The sequence below is a fragment of the Pangasianodon hypophthalmus genome, chromosome 21 (assembly GCF_027358585.1).
Source record: "Pangasianodon hypophthalmus isolate fPanHyp1 chromosome 21, fPanHyp1.pri, whole genome shotgun sequence".
Classification (NCBI taxonomy): domain Eukaryota; kingdom Metazoa; phylum Chordata; class Actinopteri; order Siluriformes; family Pangasiidae; genus Pangasianodon; species Pangasianodon hypophthalmus.
This window is the reverse complement of record NC_069730.1, coordinates 9,951,092-9,967,383: the sequence shown is the minus strand read 5'-3', so window position 1 is coordinate 9,967,383 and position 16,292 is coordinate 9,951,092. Positions and strand designations below refer to the sequence as shown.

The following is a 16,292-nucleotide window of genomic DNA, read 5'->3' as shown; positions in this document are numbered from 1 at the left end:
TGGGAAGAACAATCACACATTGAAAAATATAAAACCGTATATATAACTAGTAAGTTAGTTGTCGTGTTCTACATCATCTCTTAGGTTATGGTTTATTCTAAGTAGGGCTGGGTGATATTGCAAAAATCTCGATTTTTTTTTTCAACTTGAAAAATTCTCGATTACGATTTCGGTTTTGTTTTTTGTTCTTACATACAGCAACTGAAAAATTATGCAATGAATTTATAAATTTTATTATCTTTATTAGAATGGACTTTGGAAAAATAGTAACAGCACCATCTATAGAAAATGGTGCAAACAATAGTTCTTCGAAATAAAGGATATTTAGAGAAAGGCTATTTAAAAAAAAGTACAATATTTGAACTGTTTGCTATAGAAGGCGCCGTTACTATTTTTGCACAACTTAGTGAACCACAGAGAAAATGGGGAGCATGTCTTTCGTTACATGCCACTGCAACTGGGAAGTCAACTTGGGGTATTCTTCTCAAATCCGAGTTCCTTCCCCATTTACAGAATGACGTCTAAATAAGATGGCTGTGCACAGCACCAGAAATAAACAAAGTAAAACTTCTTACCTTTGAATGTGTCATACTGTATATACAAGTATTAGGTTTAGATTAATCAACATACAGACATATTCATTTGTTAAATCTAAAACACTGACCAAACAGTTCACTGTTTGAGAAAGAAAATATGTATCAGTCATCGGAGTTAGCTGCCTAGCTTGTTGCTAACGAAATACAAACATGGGGTGTCCAGTTTCCCCAGTTTGTCTGTTGAACGTGCCGAGGTCAACAATGATGTAATTCTGACCGGCGAATTACCTCTTAGGATGTCATGCCACGTTATATTTTAAATAAACTTGTTCATCTGACTTTTCAGTGTTTGGGAGTAGCTCAGGCTGTAGGAGGCTTTTATCAGGTTAAGAAGGCTGTGTTTTTCCTTCGTATTGGTTGCATAAAAACGTCAATTTGAATTAACTGAATTAATCGTGAAAAGCACTAATTCTAAGCGAATGTGAAGAGCATATGCACAGTTCGTGCAAAACCAGTAATGATAAACTCCTCTTTAAATTCAAATACATTCAGTTAAATTTTAGTTAAATTCGTTTTCACATGGTCTAAATATTTAATAACATTGCTAGTTTTTGTCTCCTATTAAACAGAGAAAAATCTTTTAGCGCAACATTACAGACCAACTTAATATGCAGTGTCAGTGCTGACGTGGCATCCTGTATTGTTCACTCCTAATCTATGATGAGACTGCAATATGTGTTAAACAGGTATGTGGTTATGCATTCTGCAAAGTACTATGCTTTTGTCACATTTGTGACAATGTTTTGTCATGTTTTCTCACTAAATGACAGGAATCAAACAAATTATATGAAAAAGTAATCTGCCAGGACTATCAATCGGTTGACCACTAAATGGTACAGTTGGAATACTTGCATCTTCCATATTCCCACACAAGCATTCTTTTTAGAATACATCAAAAAATGTGAATATATTAGCTTATGGATAGAGCGTTTCTTTTTTTTTTAATTCATTCAAGAAGCAGTCTGACATAATTTGCTATGTGAAGAATGATTACTAGTAAAAGAATACATAGTAAAGCAATAAACTATGAGTGGGTATGCATTACAGGGTAAGGGTTAGTGAAGTGGACCCCCTTCCATTGATAAAATCACTGTAACATACACCTTTTAGTGGCTCGTTGCTTTTATAAAACGGCAACAAAAACAACAGGGTAAACTCCAGTGTTTATATTCTCGGCAATAAACTTGTAGTGTGAGCCCCTCTACAACAAGTACCAAGTACCAGAGCTAAGAAACAGCCAGTGTTGTCATGCACATGAGATGCATGAATTCAATTCTGTCATCTATTTGTGTGGGAGAGCAAGGTCAATATGTAAACGCAGTAATAATGAATCTGTAATAACTTGTTTGTTATCAGGGCTCCAGACTAACTTTTTAAGGAGCCACCCTAGGACTGTCCCGAAACTTTGTGTCAGCTATACCAAACTGAAAACATCCCAAATATTACATTTCTCTTGTTTACAATACTGTTAGATTTGTTTCTCAATTTAAGTTCTTGTACTGTTATAACAATACCAGCAATCAGCTGATGCTTTTGGATTATCCTGACTGTATAGTTCATGTAATTATGACTAAATAAGCATGAGCATTGGTAAGAACAACACATACAGCAAATATAACTGCAAGCGTCACCCAAGCAGTTTTATTGTAATCTTGTGGTGCAATAGGATGTTTGACACTGAATGTTTCAATAATTATAATCTTAACATGTTGTATTGTACATATCTTCACTTATGACTGAATACATCTTTTCTCAGTTTAAGCAACAACATTAAAAACAAAGAAATAACAACAATAATAATTCTTTCCTTCTTCTTCTTCTTCTTCTACACTGAGTGTATTAAAAGATAATACAAGTCCTTTTGACATATAAATTGTTTATGTTGCTTGGGTGCCCACTGATGCAAATGCATAAAAATGTAATATGATATTGTCAAGTCAAGTCAAGTGGAGTTTATTGTCATTTCAGCCATATACAAGTACATAGTGAAACAAAACAACGTTTCTCCAGGACCAAGGTGCTACATAAGACAAACACAGAACAACACAGAACTACAAGGGACTACATAAATAATACAATAAAGTGCACAGGTGCAAACATGTGCAGACAGCACAAGACAGTACAAAACAGTACAAGACAGTACAGTGACTACTGGGACAGACAGTGAGCATAGTAAGTCCCAGTGCAGCGCCGACCAGTACACAGTTCTGTTTAAAGTGAACCTACACATATTATTTATTACATATTGCACATATTATTTATTGTAGAAACAGTCAAATTATTCTACATTTATAAATGTCAGTGTTTTTGGGAAATTCTTGAAGCACAGACCCAATAAATCACAGTGGACTGTGTATTTTACCATTATCTTTTTGAAAATAGGTTGAGCATTTTATGCAAATTATTGTAAATGAGTGGGCGTGGCTAAAGAATTCAAAAGGGATTTTTAAAAGTATTGGATCAATGAATCAAATCAAATAAGAATTTTCAATGAACACCTTATTTTGCAAGAGATATGCATGTTTTTATGTGCAAATCAGATACACTGATCCTAATAAACAATTATTTAAACTTAACTCTGGCCCCTGTTGGTAACCATACCCCAATTTGGGCAGATATGCTCAGATTTTTGTGGTAAACATGCCCTACAGCATTCAATACAGCAGTCCTAAATTACATCTGTTTGAATAAATGAAGCTCCACTTTTCTAGAACTGACTAGCATGTGACAGCTATTGCTTAGAAATTTCAGTATGTCTTGGAAAAATATTGAGTTTCACCCTCCCATGAGTATTTTGACACCAAATTTGTGACGATAGGTGCAGAATCCTAGGAGTATTTTGCAAAATAGGTTTTGCATGTTATATAAATTATCTTAAATGTGAGTGGGAAGGGCTAAATGCTGTAAAGGAAATTTTTTAGGGTTTGAGACACCAAATCAAGATTTGAAAGATATTTCACTGCATATCCAAATTTACCAAAGCTATGCATTTTTCAATTTGCAAATATGAGCTACTGAGCCTGAGAGCCCATTATTAAAACATAAACTCTGCCCCTAATGATGACCTTGCCCCATACTTTACAGAATTCCTCCCAGTCTTCTCTTTTTACAGCCATTTGAGTGGATTAAGGACCGTTGTGCATGAGTTGATTGCCATGTGGCTGCCATATTTTTATACATCTCAATATGATTTGAGCAACTTTTGAAGAACAGAGTCCCCTGAGTAATTATACACCAATTTCCTGATGAAAGGCAAAAGGCCTAGGACTAGTTAGCAAAAGTAGTTTTTGCATATTAAGCTAATTATCGTAAATTTGATTGAGAGTAGCTATATGAGCCGAAATAAAAAAACAATTATGGTTTCTGCAAAAGAATCAAGTTTCAATTCGATTCAGTTTTATTTATATGGCACTTTTAACAATGGACATTGTCACAAAGTGGCTTTACAGAAATCTGGATATAAAAATTTAATTTATATTTTAATTTATCCCTTTTAAATTTATCCCTAATGAGGAAGCTAGAGGTGAGGGTGGCAAGGCGATCTCCAAAGACTCAGAAGGGCACCCATCCTCATTGGGGGACAACAGATTCCAACAGATGCAAGTATATAAATCATTACTCTGCTATAACTGTATATTATAAAGGCAAGCAGTGCTTAGTGTGTTAAAAGGAACTTGAGAATGAGCATCAGTAGAGTTTCAACTTTAAGTCTCTTCGAATCATACTGAAGTTATCAACTGTTCAGTGATTGAGAATTAAGTGTAAAATGTTCTTAGCAGTTGCTGCAATAGGCTATCCAAGGAAGAACATCCACAGCCATCTTTAGGGTGTCTGTGTGGTACTGGCAACAGCATCCAAACACCACAGTTTACTAAAACACTGTATGCCCATGAAACCTCCAGATCTGTGCCTTTACCTAAGATAAAAGCTAATAACAAAAGGCTCGACTACATTTTTTTCAGCCTATACATAAGGACTGTGTCTGTCTTCCCCAGATAAATTCTTATTTTTGTTGGCAAATCATTAATAATTTGACACCAATTTTTTGCAGATTGAGGTACAAGTGTGCAAAAGTAGGTTTTGTTTGTTATGAAAATCTTAAATTGGAGTGGGCATGGCTAAATGGTTCAAAAGGAATATTTGTATACTTTCAGATACAGAATCAGCATAATGAAAATGTACCGTACACATTATTTTACAACAGATATGCTTTTAATGTACAAAAACTGAATCTGAAAATTAATAGTGATTTAATAGATTTGGCTAAAAACCTTTTTGCATATTATGCCTTTTGCACATTATGCTAATTTTCTTAAATTGCTATGGGTGGGGCTAAATTGTTCTAGAGGCTTTTTGTTCGCAAGAACCCAAGGAATCAAGAGAAAACAGAATTTTGTTTGTAGGTCTTATGGTTCATGAGATATGGAGCAAAACGTAAAACCCTGTACTAGAGCGCCACCATAAGGCCAGTTGGGCCTATCTCGCCTGCCTGAGTAGCAGGAGGGAGTACTACTACCAAGTTTGACATCTCTAGGACTTACAAACAAGAAAAAAAAATCCTTAAGATACAGAGAACAATAAAGAGACCATAGATTAACATACTTATCAGGTTTTGTGATGATAAATCATTGCTAGTTGTGTGAAATGCCTGGTAAAATCTGACTGGCTGAAGGCCAATGTTTATGATGTAATTAAGTGATTAAAAATCCATGTACAGATTAGCAGAATGATGCAGCACAGCAAATTTCAGCACAGATGGACTTTTGGTTCCAGAGAAACAGCTATTTGAACCTAATTTTACCCCCTTTTAATGACCATGCCCCAACTTTTCCAGACATCCTTTGAACCTTTTACTGAACATGTCCATCAAGTTTGTCTCAAAACCAATCATGAATTACAGCTGTTTGAGTAAACCAGCTCCACTTCCTCAGAATTAATTGATTGTGTGGCAGCCATATTATTTACAGATATATACATGTTTTTGATTAATTTGAGTAATTAATTTGCATAATTAATTTGAGTAATTTGACACCAAAATTGTGAAGATTGGCCAAAAATCCTAACACTAGTTTGCAAAAGTAGGTTTTGAATATTATGCAAATTATAACAAATTTAAGCGGACAGAGTTAAATGCTCAGTTAAATGCAGTTTGAGCAAATGAATCAACCTAAAAAATAGAATTTTCACTGTGCCTCTTATTTTCCAAGAGATATGCTTGTTTTGTAACGTGGCCAATTTGAGTGAGAGTGCATCAGATTGCAGTGGATCTATACCCGTACCTACCATTTAAGTTTCATGATGATAGCACAGTGTTATCCCTGTTAAATCCCTGCTGAATTTTGATTGGCAGATGGTGGCCATGTTTTTTTAAGTAATTATCATCATCAAAAATTCACTTGCAGTTTAGCATGTAGATTCAGTATGCCAAATTTCAGCTCATTCAGACTTGTGGTTCCTGAGAAAAAGTTTAGCTCCACCCCTATGTATGATACCCCATACCCTAATCTTCGCAAACAATCTCAAAATCTTTCCTGTATATGGCTTTCATGTTTCGTGTGAATCCATGCAAGCAGTCTTGAGTTAGAGCTGTTTGTATGAATTAAGCTTGTTAGAATTGATTGATATGTGGCATATTATTTACAAATTTCAACATGTTTGTGGTAATTTTTGAGGTTCACACTCAGCTGAATAGTTTGACATCAGTTTTATGAAGATTGGTCAGGACTAGTTATCAAAATTAGGTTTTGCATATTATGCAAATTAACAAAAAATCCATCATGACAGAAATTTGTGGGCAGGGTCGAAATAAAATCCTAACAATTACAATAGGGTTCCAGCACTTCAGTGCTTGGACCTCTAATAAATATACCGTATTGTCTGACACAAAATTTCGAACACCCAACACAATTATACTCAAAAGGTGTAGTAGAGAGATAAACAAAAATCAGTCTAGCCTGCAGATTAATTTTAGTATGATAAAGTAAAAGCACTCTATTTTAGTTATGTGCATGGTTTGACACCTACACTCTCAACTGATAATTTTTTTTAAATTAACATTTTTTGGGGTCTGGAATACACTACTTCTGTGGTTCAAGTTGCTCTAATGTATTGAAATAGCCTGCTCCTTTCTCTCCTCTCTCTCAGCTGCTGTATCATAGTCCCACACTCACATTTTACATGCAGTTAGTCTAATCTATCTTAACCACATTGGGATCTGAACAGGGAATAGTCGATACCAGTTCATAATATACATTTATGTGTGTCATACAGATTAATATGCAACTAATGACATGAACAAGCATTACTAGCCTACTCATGGAAGACATGACCAACAAAAGAGCACTTTCCAATACCAGTGAAGTTAACAGACGTTTAGCTAATTTAGCTACCTAATCTAGCCACCATTTGTCTCAAGACATACTGATGTGATGTACCAGAATAGTTTAAAAATGTACACGGCTTAATGTTAATAGTGAATTTTTGTTCACATTTCTTACCTCCTCATCATTTTTCTTTCGACTGTTGGCACATTAGTGTTTACTTTGGATGTAGTTAAAAATTGCAGCAACTATGTGGTGTAGTTTTTCCGCTCATGACATGGCGATCGACCAACCACATATTAGAAGTAGTCACTTTTTTGGGCCAAGCTAAAAAAAAAAAGAAGACCCATCTTCCTTAGTGCAGTCAAACATTCATTCACCTGGACTTCATATATTTTACAGGCTTTAAGTGAATGAACACAAAATTATTGTCCCGGAAGCTTCCCAATACAGATTATACATCGTCCTATACCTTATTTTTACTGCACCCTGGACGACGGGACGAAGTTTGTCTGGAGACTAGAGACTTAGAGTATTGTACCCAAATGGTCATTAGGAACGGCACTTAGTATAAAAATAGCTGTTTCTTTTCACTATACCTTTTCTTTGTAGAACAGACAATACTACCCACATCTCCCCATTCTCCTCTTCCATCACATTTTTCTTTTATTTGTCTTTTTTCATTTCCCTAAACATAGAGGAGATAGACATGATAGACAGTTCTCATGTTTGTTTTTGTGAGAAAGTGAGATTTGGGAATCAGGCGCTCTTCGCCTGGGTTCTCCCCAGGTGAAAGTTTGTGTTGTGTGTGAGCCTTGTCTGTGATTGCTCATATAGTGTGCACAGTGCACAAAACAACAGATCGCAAGTGATAAGTCGTGTAGTGTGAGCAGCACAGCACAGTGACAATTTTTTTTCAAGGCCCACAGCTGCTGCTAGTGCATCATGATCTTTGGGCCTTCCCCTGCAGGATGGAGGCCTCCTGTCTGGAGCTGGCTCTGGAGGGGGAGCGTCTGTGTAAGGAGGGTGATTACAGTGCAGGTGTACCATTCTTCGAGGCAGCCATGCAGGTGGGGACAGAGGATCTTTTGGTGCTGAGTGCCATCTATAGTCAGCTAGGCAATGCCTACTTCCACCTGCATGAGTATGCCAAGGCTCTGGAGTTCCACCACCATGACCTAACTTTAACCAGGTATGTTTTTTCATATTAATCAGAGGTACTATTCTGTGTGTATTCTATGTTTCACCTTTATTCCTAACTGTAATTATCCAAATTTTAATAATTATCTAATTAACAGTGTTGCACTGAACCAAAACTCAGTATTCAATTCAGTTCAGTTCAAATTTATTGTCATCAATAAAGTGTCATCATATACAGTAGATATACAAAGTCTACACACCCTGTTTAAGTTTTTTGTGATGTAAAAAAAATAAACAGAAATAAATCATGTCAGATCATTTTCCACCTTTAATGTGATATAGCAACCAACAAAATTCAAGTGAAAAACAAACACGTTTAGAAAAAAAATAGAAAAAGAAAAACTTACAATAACTTGATTGGACAAATGTGCACACCCATTAACTCAGGGATCTTCAATCTTATTCAGAACCTTTTCAGATTTCATTTCAACCAAGCAAAAGCTTGATTTCACTTGTTTGATCAGTTCGTTTTGGTCTCTGCAGAACTCCAGTGTGGGTGTGTGCAAGGGAAGACTCAGAAGGCAGGCAGAATGTCAGCAGAGCTCAGGGCTTACGTTTATCTCACCGCTCTTTTCAGCACACTTTCCAAACCGCAGCAAAAGGGACAAACCAACAGAAAAGGGGCCTTCACTAGCTCGCAGCTTTCACCCTGTTCAAGTTCAAAGTTCGTGTTCACACTCCGCGCATGTACGGGTATGTGTGGGTGTGTGTGTCTTGCAAGCTCCACCTATGCCACTCTTTCTCATGGAAAGCACAAAGAAACACAAATAAGTAGACTGGCATTAACAAGACACAGGTGAGAAGTGATGGCCCCTTTTCTGTTGGATTGCCCCTTTTTGTTGAGTTTTGGAAAGTATGCTGAAAAGTGCAGAGACAATAAATGTGAGCCCTGAGCACTGCTGACATTCTGCCTGCCTCCTGAGTCTTCCTCCACACTCATCCACACCAGGGTTCTATAATGGTGCCAAAACCTCTCCCCACTTCTACAGTCTTCTTCTAAAGCCTTGACTTGGATTTGTGTTTGTGTCATTATTGTGCTGGAATGTGAAATTTTTCTTCATCTTCAGCTGTCTAAAAAAGGTCTACAGGTTTTGGGCCAAGAGAGATTGGTATTTGGAGCTATCCATTTTTTTTGTCAGTTTGTTTGTTGTCACATGCAGGGAGTGACCAGTACTTGCCAGTACAGCTTTAATGTTGCCATAGGTCTCTTGGCAGCCAGGCTGTTACTGTGGTGCCCCAATTTCTCCACTTGTTGATGGCCTTCATGGTATTCCATGGTACATCTAATGTTTTGGAAATTCTTTTGTACCCCTCTTTTGTCGTTTCAACAGTGAAATCAAGTGCGTGCTTTGTAAGCTCTTTACGGACCATTGGATGAAACCAAGAATATGTCAAGAAAATCCAACAGAAATAGTTGATCTTTATTTAGTGTTAATCAGAGTTACTTCATTGATGACAAGTGTATGATATTTACATTTGAACATGGATTTTAATGTGATTTGTTAGTTTTTAGCACAGTCACATGATCCATTATAAAAGGGTGTGCACACTTATGCAACCAAATTTTTTATTTTTATTTTTTCCTAAAACTTTTCTGTTTGGTTTTCACTTAAATTTTGTAGGTTGCTATATCATATTAAAGGTGGGAAAAAAAGATCTGATGTGATTTATCTTGGTTTAAATTCTTATATTACAAAACCCTGCAATTTTAATAGGGGTGTGTAGATTTTTAATTTCCATTATTAATGGAAATACCATTTAGTGAAACGTAGTATAGCCTCATGTGAAAACTCTGTAAACTGTAGGCTCCAGTGATAAACTGAGCAGTGTTTACTACTCTCTGCAGGCCTTGCAATCAGTGATAGTAGTGCTCTCATTCTAGACTGTGATGCAGGTTGTTAGTATGTTATCCACTGTGCATCTGTAGAAATTGGTCAGGAGCTGGGGAGTCAAGAGAGGTGGAGTGACCAAGTGAGGTGTTCTGTGATGTGGACTCAAGAAATTGAAACTAAGTATAAGTGAACCTGTTAGACTTCAGTGTCACATCTTTCCAGAACTGCAACCTACTTGGCGTCTCCCAAAGTACAAGGTGCATAGAGTCATTGCTAAAGTAAGGAAGGCTGAAACACAACCCCCACTTAATAAGAATCATATGCCCAAGCATCAAGATTGGGCCAAGAAATACCTGGAGACTGATTTTTTCAAAGGTTTTATGGACAAATAAGATGAGAGTGACTCTTGATGGATCAGACTGGCCCGTGGCTGGATCACAAATGGACATAGGGCACTAGGTTGAGTCAGGCGCCCATAAGGTTGGGGAAGGGTATTGATTTAAATCCAACTGAAAACTTCTCTTCTCAGCCATGAGATTTTCAGTGAGGGAAGACAGTATACCTCTTTCAACAATATCTGGAAGCTGTGGTGGCTGCTTCAGCTGAAATTAGTTGTGAGCAAATCAAGAAACTGACAGATTCTATGGATGGGAGGCTCATTACAGTTATTGAAAAGAAGGGTGGCTATATTGATCACTGAATATTTTTGAAAGGCCAAAAACGTTATTGTTAATTAATTGGTAATTATGTTATTTTATATTAGTTACTTGTTAAACATTCTTGTTTATTGTTAAGTTTTAAAGTAAGTGGAGAGAAAGATCAGTTGTTATTTAGATGCCTAATACACACTAATATTTTTCCCTGGGAAAGACAAATCTCACATTTCTTAAGGTAAATATATAAAGTTTCAGATTCACTCATAGCACTGTATCTGTTCAACAGTAAAATTAATCCTGAGGAACACTAATTGCCTAATAATTGTTCATGCCATATGGAGCTGCAAGAAATGTTGACCTGCTACTGATATGCTGTTACCAAGGACATCTTACTCTAGGACTTCTGGGATATCGGGTGTGGAGGCTCAACATAGGCTACATGGCATGACCTGGATCAATTAGATGGCAAATGATTATAAATGTATTTGCCACAAACAATGAATGTGCCATTATAATATGCTTGGTCTCATGTTGGGCTTCATCAGACCACTCCGTTGTTGATTATGTTTCTTTAACAGCATATCCTGAGGTGTTTTATTCCTCGTATACCATAGCAATTTGCCAAAGCTAAGTTTTGTTTCTTAAAGAATGATGTCATACTTTTTATCCATTTAGTTACATTTAAGATTGCAGAATTTCCACAAAACAAGTTAATTCCTGTTATCACTCGTTATAACTGCTTAAGATAATTGTTCGCTGAGCAGCTTATCTTTTGTTGTCTCTTTAAGTTAATAAGACAAAAATTCATTTTGTCATGTTGGTGAGAAATCACAAAGCATAAACTCCTCTGTCCTGAAGACTTTCCTGTGTCTGAAAAAGTCATTTTTTATTTAAAAAAAAAAGGGGGGGGGGGGGGGGGGGGGGGGGGCACGAGAATAAGCATTCCAGACCAGAAGAAATCCAAACAGGATTTCTCAGCCACATGATATATATATATATATATATATATATATATATATATATATATATATATATATATATATATATCATGTGGCTGAGAAATCCTGTTTGGATTTCTTCTGGTCTGGAATGCTTATTTGTGTTTAGATGGGCCTCTGGCCATTTTATAGACATTCCCCAACACCCCTTCACTCTGCCCTCTTCTCAGTCGGAGTCACCAGCGTGAACAATCTGTGAACAAAAATGCAGTCTGTTCTTCAAAAAACTTTAACACAGTAAAACCACAATAAATACTGCTTTTCCATGATGGAGTATTTTATTACTGGTAAAGTGGCAGAGCGGGATGTGGAATTAGCAATGTTACTCCCAGACAGGTCTGTAAACACAATCTGTATATAGCTTTGAACTGTTTAATTGGTCGGCATTACATAACGAATCAAGCAGATAACAAGTGACTGCACTTGTGACCATTCTCAAAAATCATTATTAACTGAATTTTGTCTTTAGAGGGTTTTAACCTGTCTTTGTTGATTAACTCATCATGTTGGTCACTTCATCTTTGTCCTTGGTAATCACTATCTCTCATTGAAATTGAATGACCTCTGCTGACATTTTTACACCACTGCCGGTGTGAATATGGGGTTATTCTCACCAAGTATATACATACACAAACCCTCAACAAATTGTCAGACTTCTTCATATTCTTATTCGTACTCCAATTGAGAATATATAATTTTTTAACATTTGAATAGTGTTTTTTTCCCCAAGTGTATGTTGATCAGTTTTACTGGTAAAAAGACACAATTTGAAGTTTCATCTTTGAATTCCATTTCAGGACGACAGGGGATCTGCTTGGCGAAGCCAAAGCCAGCGGCAACCTGGGGAACATACTAAAGGTATTAGGGCGTTTTGATGAAGCAGTGATCTTCTGCCAGAGGCATCTGGACATCTGCACAGATGTTGGAGACAAGGTTAGCACATCACACCTCCACTGAATACCATGTTACTGTTCTGACACAATGCAAATGGCTTGTGTATTTACCTCTTCCATAGTGTATATGTAGATTTTTGCAATTGTTGCAGCCCTAATGAACTGTAACTTATTATATGTGTATCATGTGTTCAAATGTAGATGTGATCTACATTTGAACACATGATACACATATAATGTGTATCATGTGTTCAAATGTAGATGTGATCTTTATTGCTGTCTCTTGTGTGTGTGGTAGATGGGACAAGCCAGAGCTCTGTATAACTTTGGGAATGTGTACCATGCTAAAGGAAAGCGTGTCTGTAGCAATGGCTCAGAACCTGGAAACTTCCCAGAGGAGGTCACCGCAGCACTTAAAAAAGCAGCAGAGTATTACGAGTAAGTGTGTGTTGTATGTTTTAACATTTTATCAATGTTAATATCAATAGCAGAGTAATTGTTGTATCTGTGAGATTTTTGTTTTGTTGTCACTTTCTGAATGCTGGAGGGTAATTATGCTGGAGGTTTATGAAAGATCAGTGGCATTTTTTTTATGACTGTCAGTTTACTATTGCAGGAAGAATTTGTGCATTCTGAAGGAGCTAGGAGATCGACCGGCTCAGGGCCGCACCTATGGAAACCTAGGAAACACTCAGTATCTGCTCAGCAACTTCTGCAATGCTGTGGATTCCCACAAAATGGTACATTTACCAGTCATCTCCTGTTGCAAATATATATATATATATATATATATATATATATAAAACAAATTCAACAACGGGCAAGGAGGAGGCAGGAACCAAGTGAACTCAAATGTAACGTTTAATCATAAACAGAACATAAACAGAACACAAAACATACATGCATCTCTCTCCCTCCCTTGGCGTCTCCAGCCGCTCCTTTATTCGTCTCACCCACTGATTAGCCAACTCAGTGCCAGACGTGTGTCCTCACAGTCTGGTCCCTCCCTCCTGCTTGTCACACTCCTCCGCAGGCAGATTCAGCCCTCTGGCCTGATGTACACCCCCCCGGGAGGAGTAGTGCTGCTGCCCTTCCGGCTGTGTCCTTCGGCTGGCCGGCCCCGCATCCTGAGAGGAGAGCCGAGAGGAGGAAGAGGGGAAAGAGAAGGAGTGAGTAATAGAGGCAGTAACAGAGAGAGGGGGGAAAAAAGTGGTTCCCCGGTCCCTAGACACGCTGTCATCTGGTCCTGCCAGCCGGGAGCGGTCCCCACGACCACTGTTCCTCCTGGATTGCAGCTACAGCTCCTCCCCTTTTCAGGTGGACAGCAGTGACTCCTCCCCTTTCTGGCGGACGGCAGCCACGCCTCCCTTTTTTTGGCAGACACCAGCCGCTCCTCCCCTTCCCAGGTGGCCGACAGCGACTCTTCCCCTTTCAGGTGGACGGCAGCGACTCCTCCCCTTTTCGGGCAGATGGCAGCGACTCCTCCGTGCTCCAGCAGCCGCTCCAGCACCACACTTCCTCGGCACTGCGATCCTCCCGCAGCAGCAAGGGCTCTCCGACAGTGCTTCCCTCCTCCTTCCCGGGTTTCGGCCCCAATGTAACAAATTCAACGACGGGCAAGGAGGAGGCGGGAACTGAGTGAACTTATATGTAACATTTAATCATAAACAGAACATAATACACAAAACATGCGTGCATCTCTCTCCCTCGGCGTCTCCAGCCATTCCTTTATCCCTCTCTCCCACTGATTAGCCACCTCATTGCCAGGCGTGCATCCTCACAGCCTGGCCCCTCCCTCCTGCTTGTCACATTATATACACACACACACACACACACACATATATATATATATATATATATATATATATATACACAGTCAGGTCCAGAAGTATTTGGACAATGACCGAGTTTTTGTGATTTTGCCTTTACACACCACCACAATGGATTTGAAATAAAACAATCAAGATGTGATCGAAGTGTAGACTTTCAGCTTTATTTTAAGAGGTTCCACAAAAATATGGCATTTACCATTCAGGAATTACAGCCAGTTTAAGCAAAGTACTTCCATTTTCGGGGCTCAAAGATATTTGGACAATTGACTGACAAGAAGTTAATTGACCAGGTGCGGTCCATTCCCTCGTTACTTCAAGACAAATGAAATAGATAAAAGGTCTGGAGTTGATATCAGGTATTGAGTTGGCATTTGCCAGCTGTTCGACTGGAGCTACCAATATGAAGTCCAAGGAGATCTCAATGCAAGTGAAGGAGGCCATCATTAGGCTGAAAAAACAACATAAATCTATAAGAGAGATAGCAAAAACGTCTCCAAGTTACGCATGTAACCATGGTTCCCCGAGGGAACGAGATGCTGCGTCAAAACGCTATGGGAACGCCTTCAGCGTGACCACGCTCTGAATCACATATGTAATCAGTCCAATGGATGGGCGAGACATCATGTGCGGGGTGACGTAGCGACCCCGCGGCGTGGGCATACTCATTTCCATAGCGTTTCGACGCAGCGTCTCGTTCCCTCGGGGAACCATGATTACATGCGTAACCTGGAGACGTTCCCCTTCAGGAACTCGAGCTGCGTCGAAACGCTATGGGAACGAGTATGCCCACGCCGCCAGACTTACAAATTGCTGCCTAGTGTGGAAAAGGCACAGCTCAAGGCAAAAGCCACGTTGCAGATGTCCTGCATGGACACACCTGCCAGAAAGGCCTTCGAGGCCGCCACACCTCGAGTAGAGCGAGCCTTGACCTCCAAGGGTGAGGGGAGACCAGAGGACTCATAAGCCAGGGAAATGGCCTCCACAATCCACCGGCTGAGGGTCTGCTTGGTAGCAGGAAGACCCCTCTTCGGGGGACCAAAGCATACAAGCAATTGGTCCGCCCTCCTCCACAGGGCAGCTCTGTGGATGTACGCATCCAGTGCTCGCACTGGACACGTACAGTTAAGCTTTCGATGGTTGGGCTCCCGAAAGGGAGGAGGACAGAAGGCCTGCAGCACGACCGGCCGTGGTGCCGAGGAGGGAACTTTCGGTACGTACCCCGCTCGGGGGTACAAGAACGCTTTGGCCAGACCGGGCGCAAAGTCTAAGTAAGAGGGGGCCACAGAGAGGGCCTGAAGATCCCCCACTCTCCTAAGAGAGGAAATAGCCAAGAGAAAGGCAGTTTTCAACGTCAAAAGACGGTCCGAAATCTCCTCTATGGGCTCGAAGGGGGGTTTACAGAGAGCCTCTAAAACCACGGCCAGGTCCCAAGGAGGGACCCGAGATCGCACTGGAGGTCTGAGCCTCAGCGCACCGCGGAGGAAACGTGTAACCAGGGGTGCCTGCCCACTGACTGACCACCGTTAGGGGCGTGGCAGGCCGCAATAGCCGCCACGTAGACCTTCAGGGTGGAGTGGGTCAGCCCTGCGGAGAGACGGGCCTGCAGGAACTCCAGCACTGTACCAACTGGGCAGTGAACAGGGTCGAGCCGGCGGCCTCCGCACCAGCAAGTGAAAAGTTTCCACTTCAGGGCGTACAGTTTCCACGTTGAGGGAGCTCTGGACTGGAGGATGGTCTCAACAACCTCGGCTGAGAGACCGGAAGCTCTGAGTTGTGCCCCCTCAGAGGCCACACCCACAGCTTCCACAACTCCGGATATTGCCCCCCGCCTGTGAGAGGAGGTCCCTCCTGACAGGAATCTCCCATGGAGAGCCGTTGAGAAGGGAAATCAGGTCCGAGAACCATACTCGGCCCGGCCAGAACGGGGCTACTAGCAGCAAGCGGACCCCGTCCCGGCGCACTCTC

General features: G+C 39.9%; 1 protein-coding gene across 6 annotated transcripts in view; it reads left to right on the top strand.

The window, feature by feature from the left end:
• Positions 1–16,292, top strand: part of LOC113533399 (G-protein-signaling modulator 2-like) — a 70,590-nt gene that overhangs the window by 19,017 nt on the left and 35,281 nt on the right. For 2 of the 6 annotated variants that reach the window (XM_053227432.1, XM_026925533.3), the window contains 4 exons: positions 7,887–8,108; positions 12,400–12,535; positions 12,794–12,933; positions 13,112–13,235. In XM_053227432.1, coding sequence (XP_053083407.1) covers positions 7,887–8,108; positions 12,400–12,535; positions 12,794–12,933; positions 13,112–13,235 — 622 coding nt within the window. Of the gene's footprint in view, positions 1–1,165; positions 1,283–2,990; positions 4,200–7,886; positions 8,109–12,399; positions 12,536–12,793; positions 12,934–13,111; positions 13,236–16,292 lie in introns of those variants that run through there. The other 4 variants (XM_053227433.1, XM_053227431.1, XM_034314861.2 and 1 more) reach the window with 4 other exon arrangements.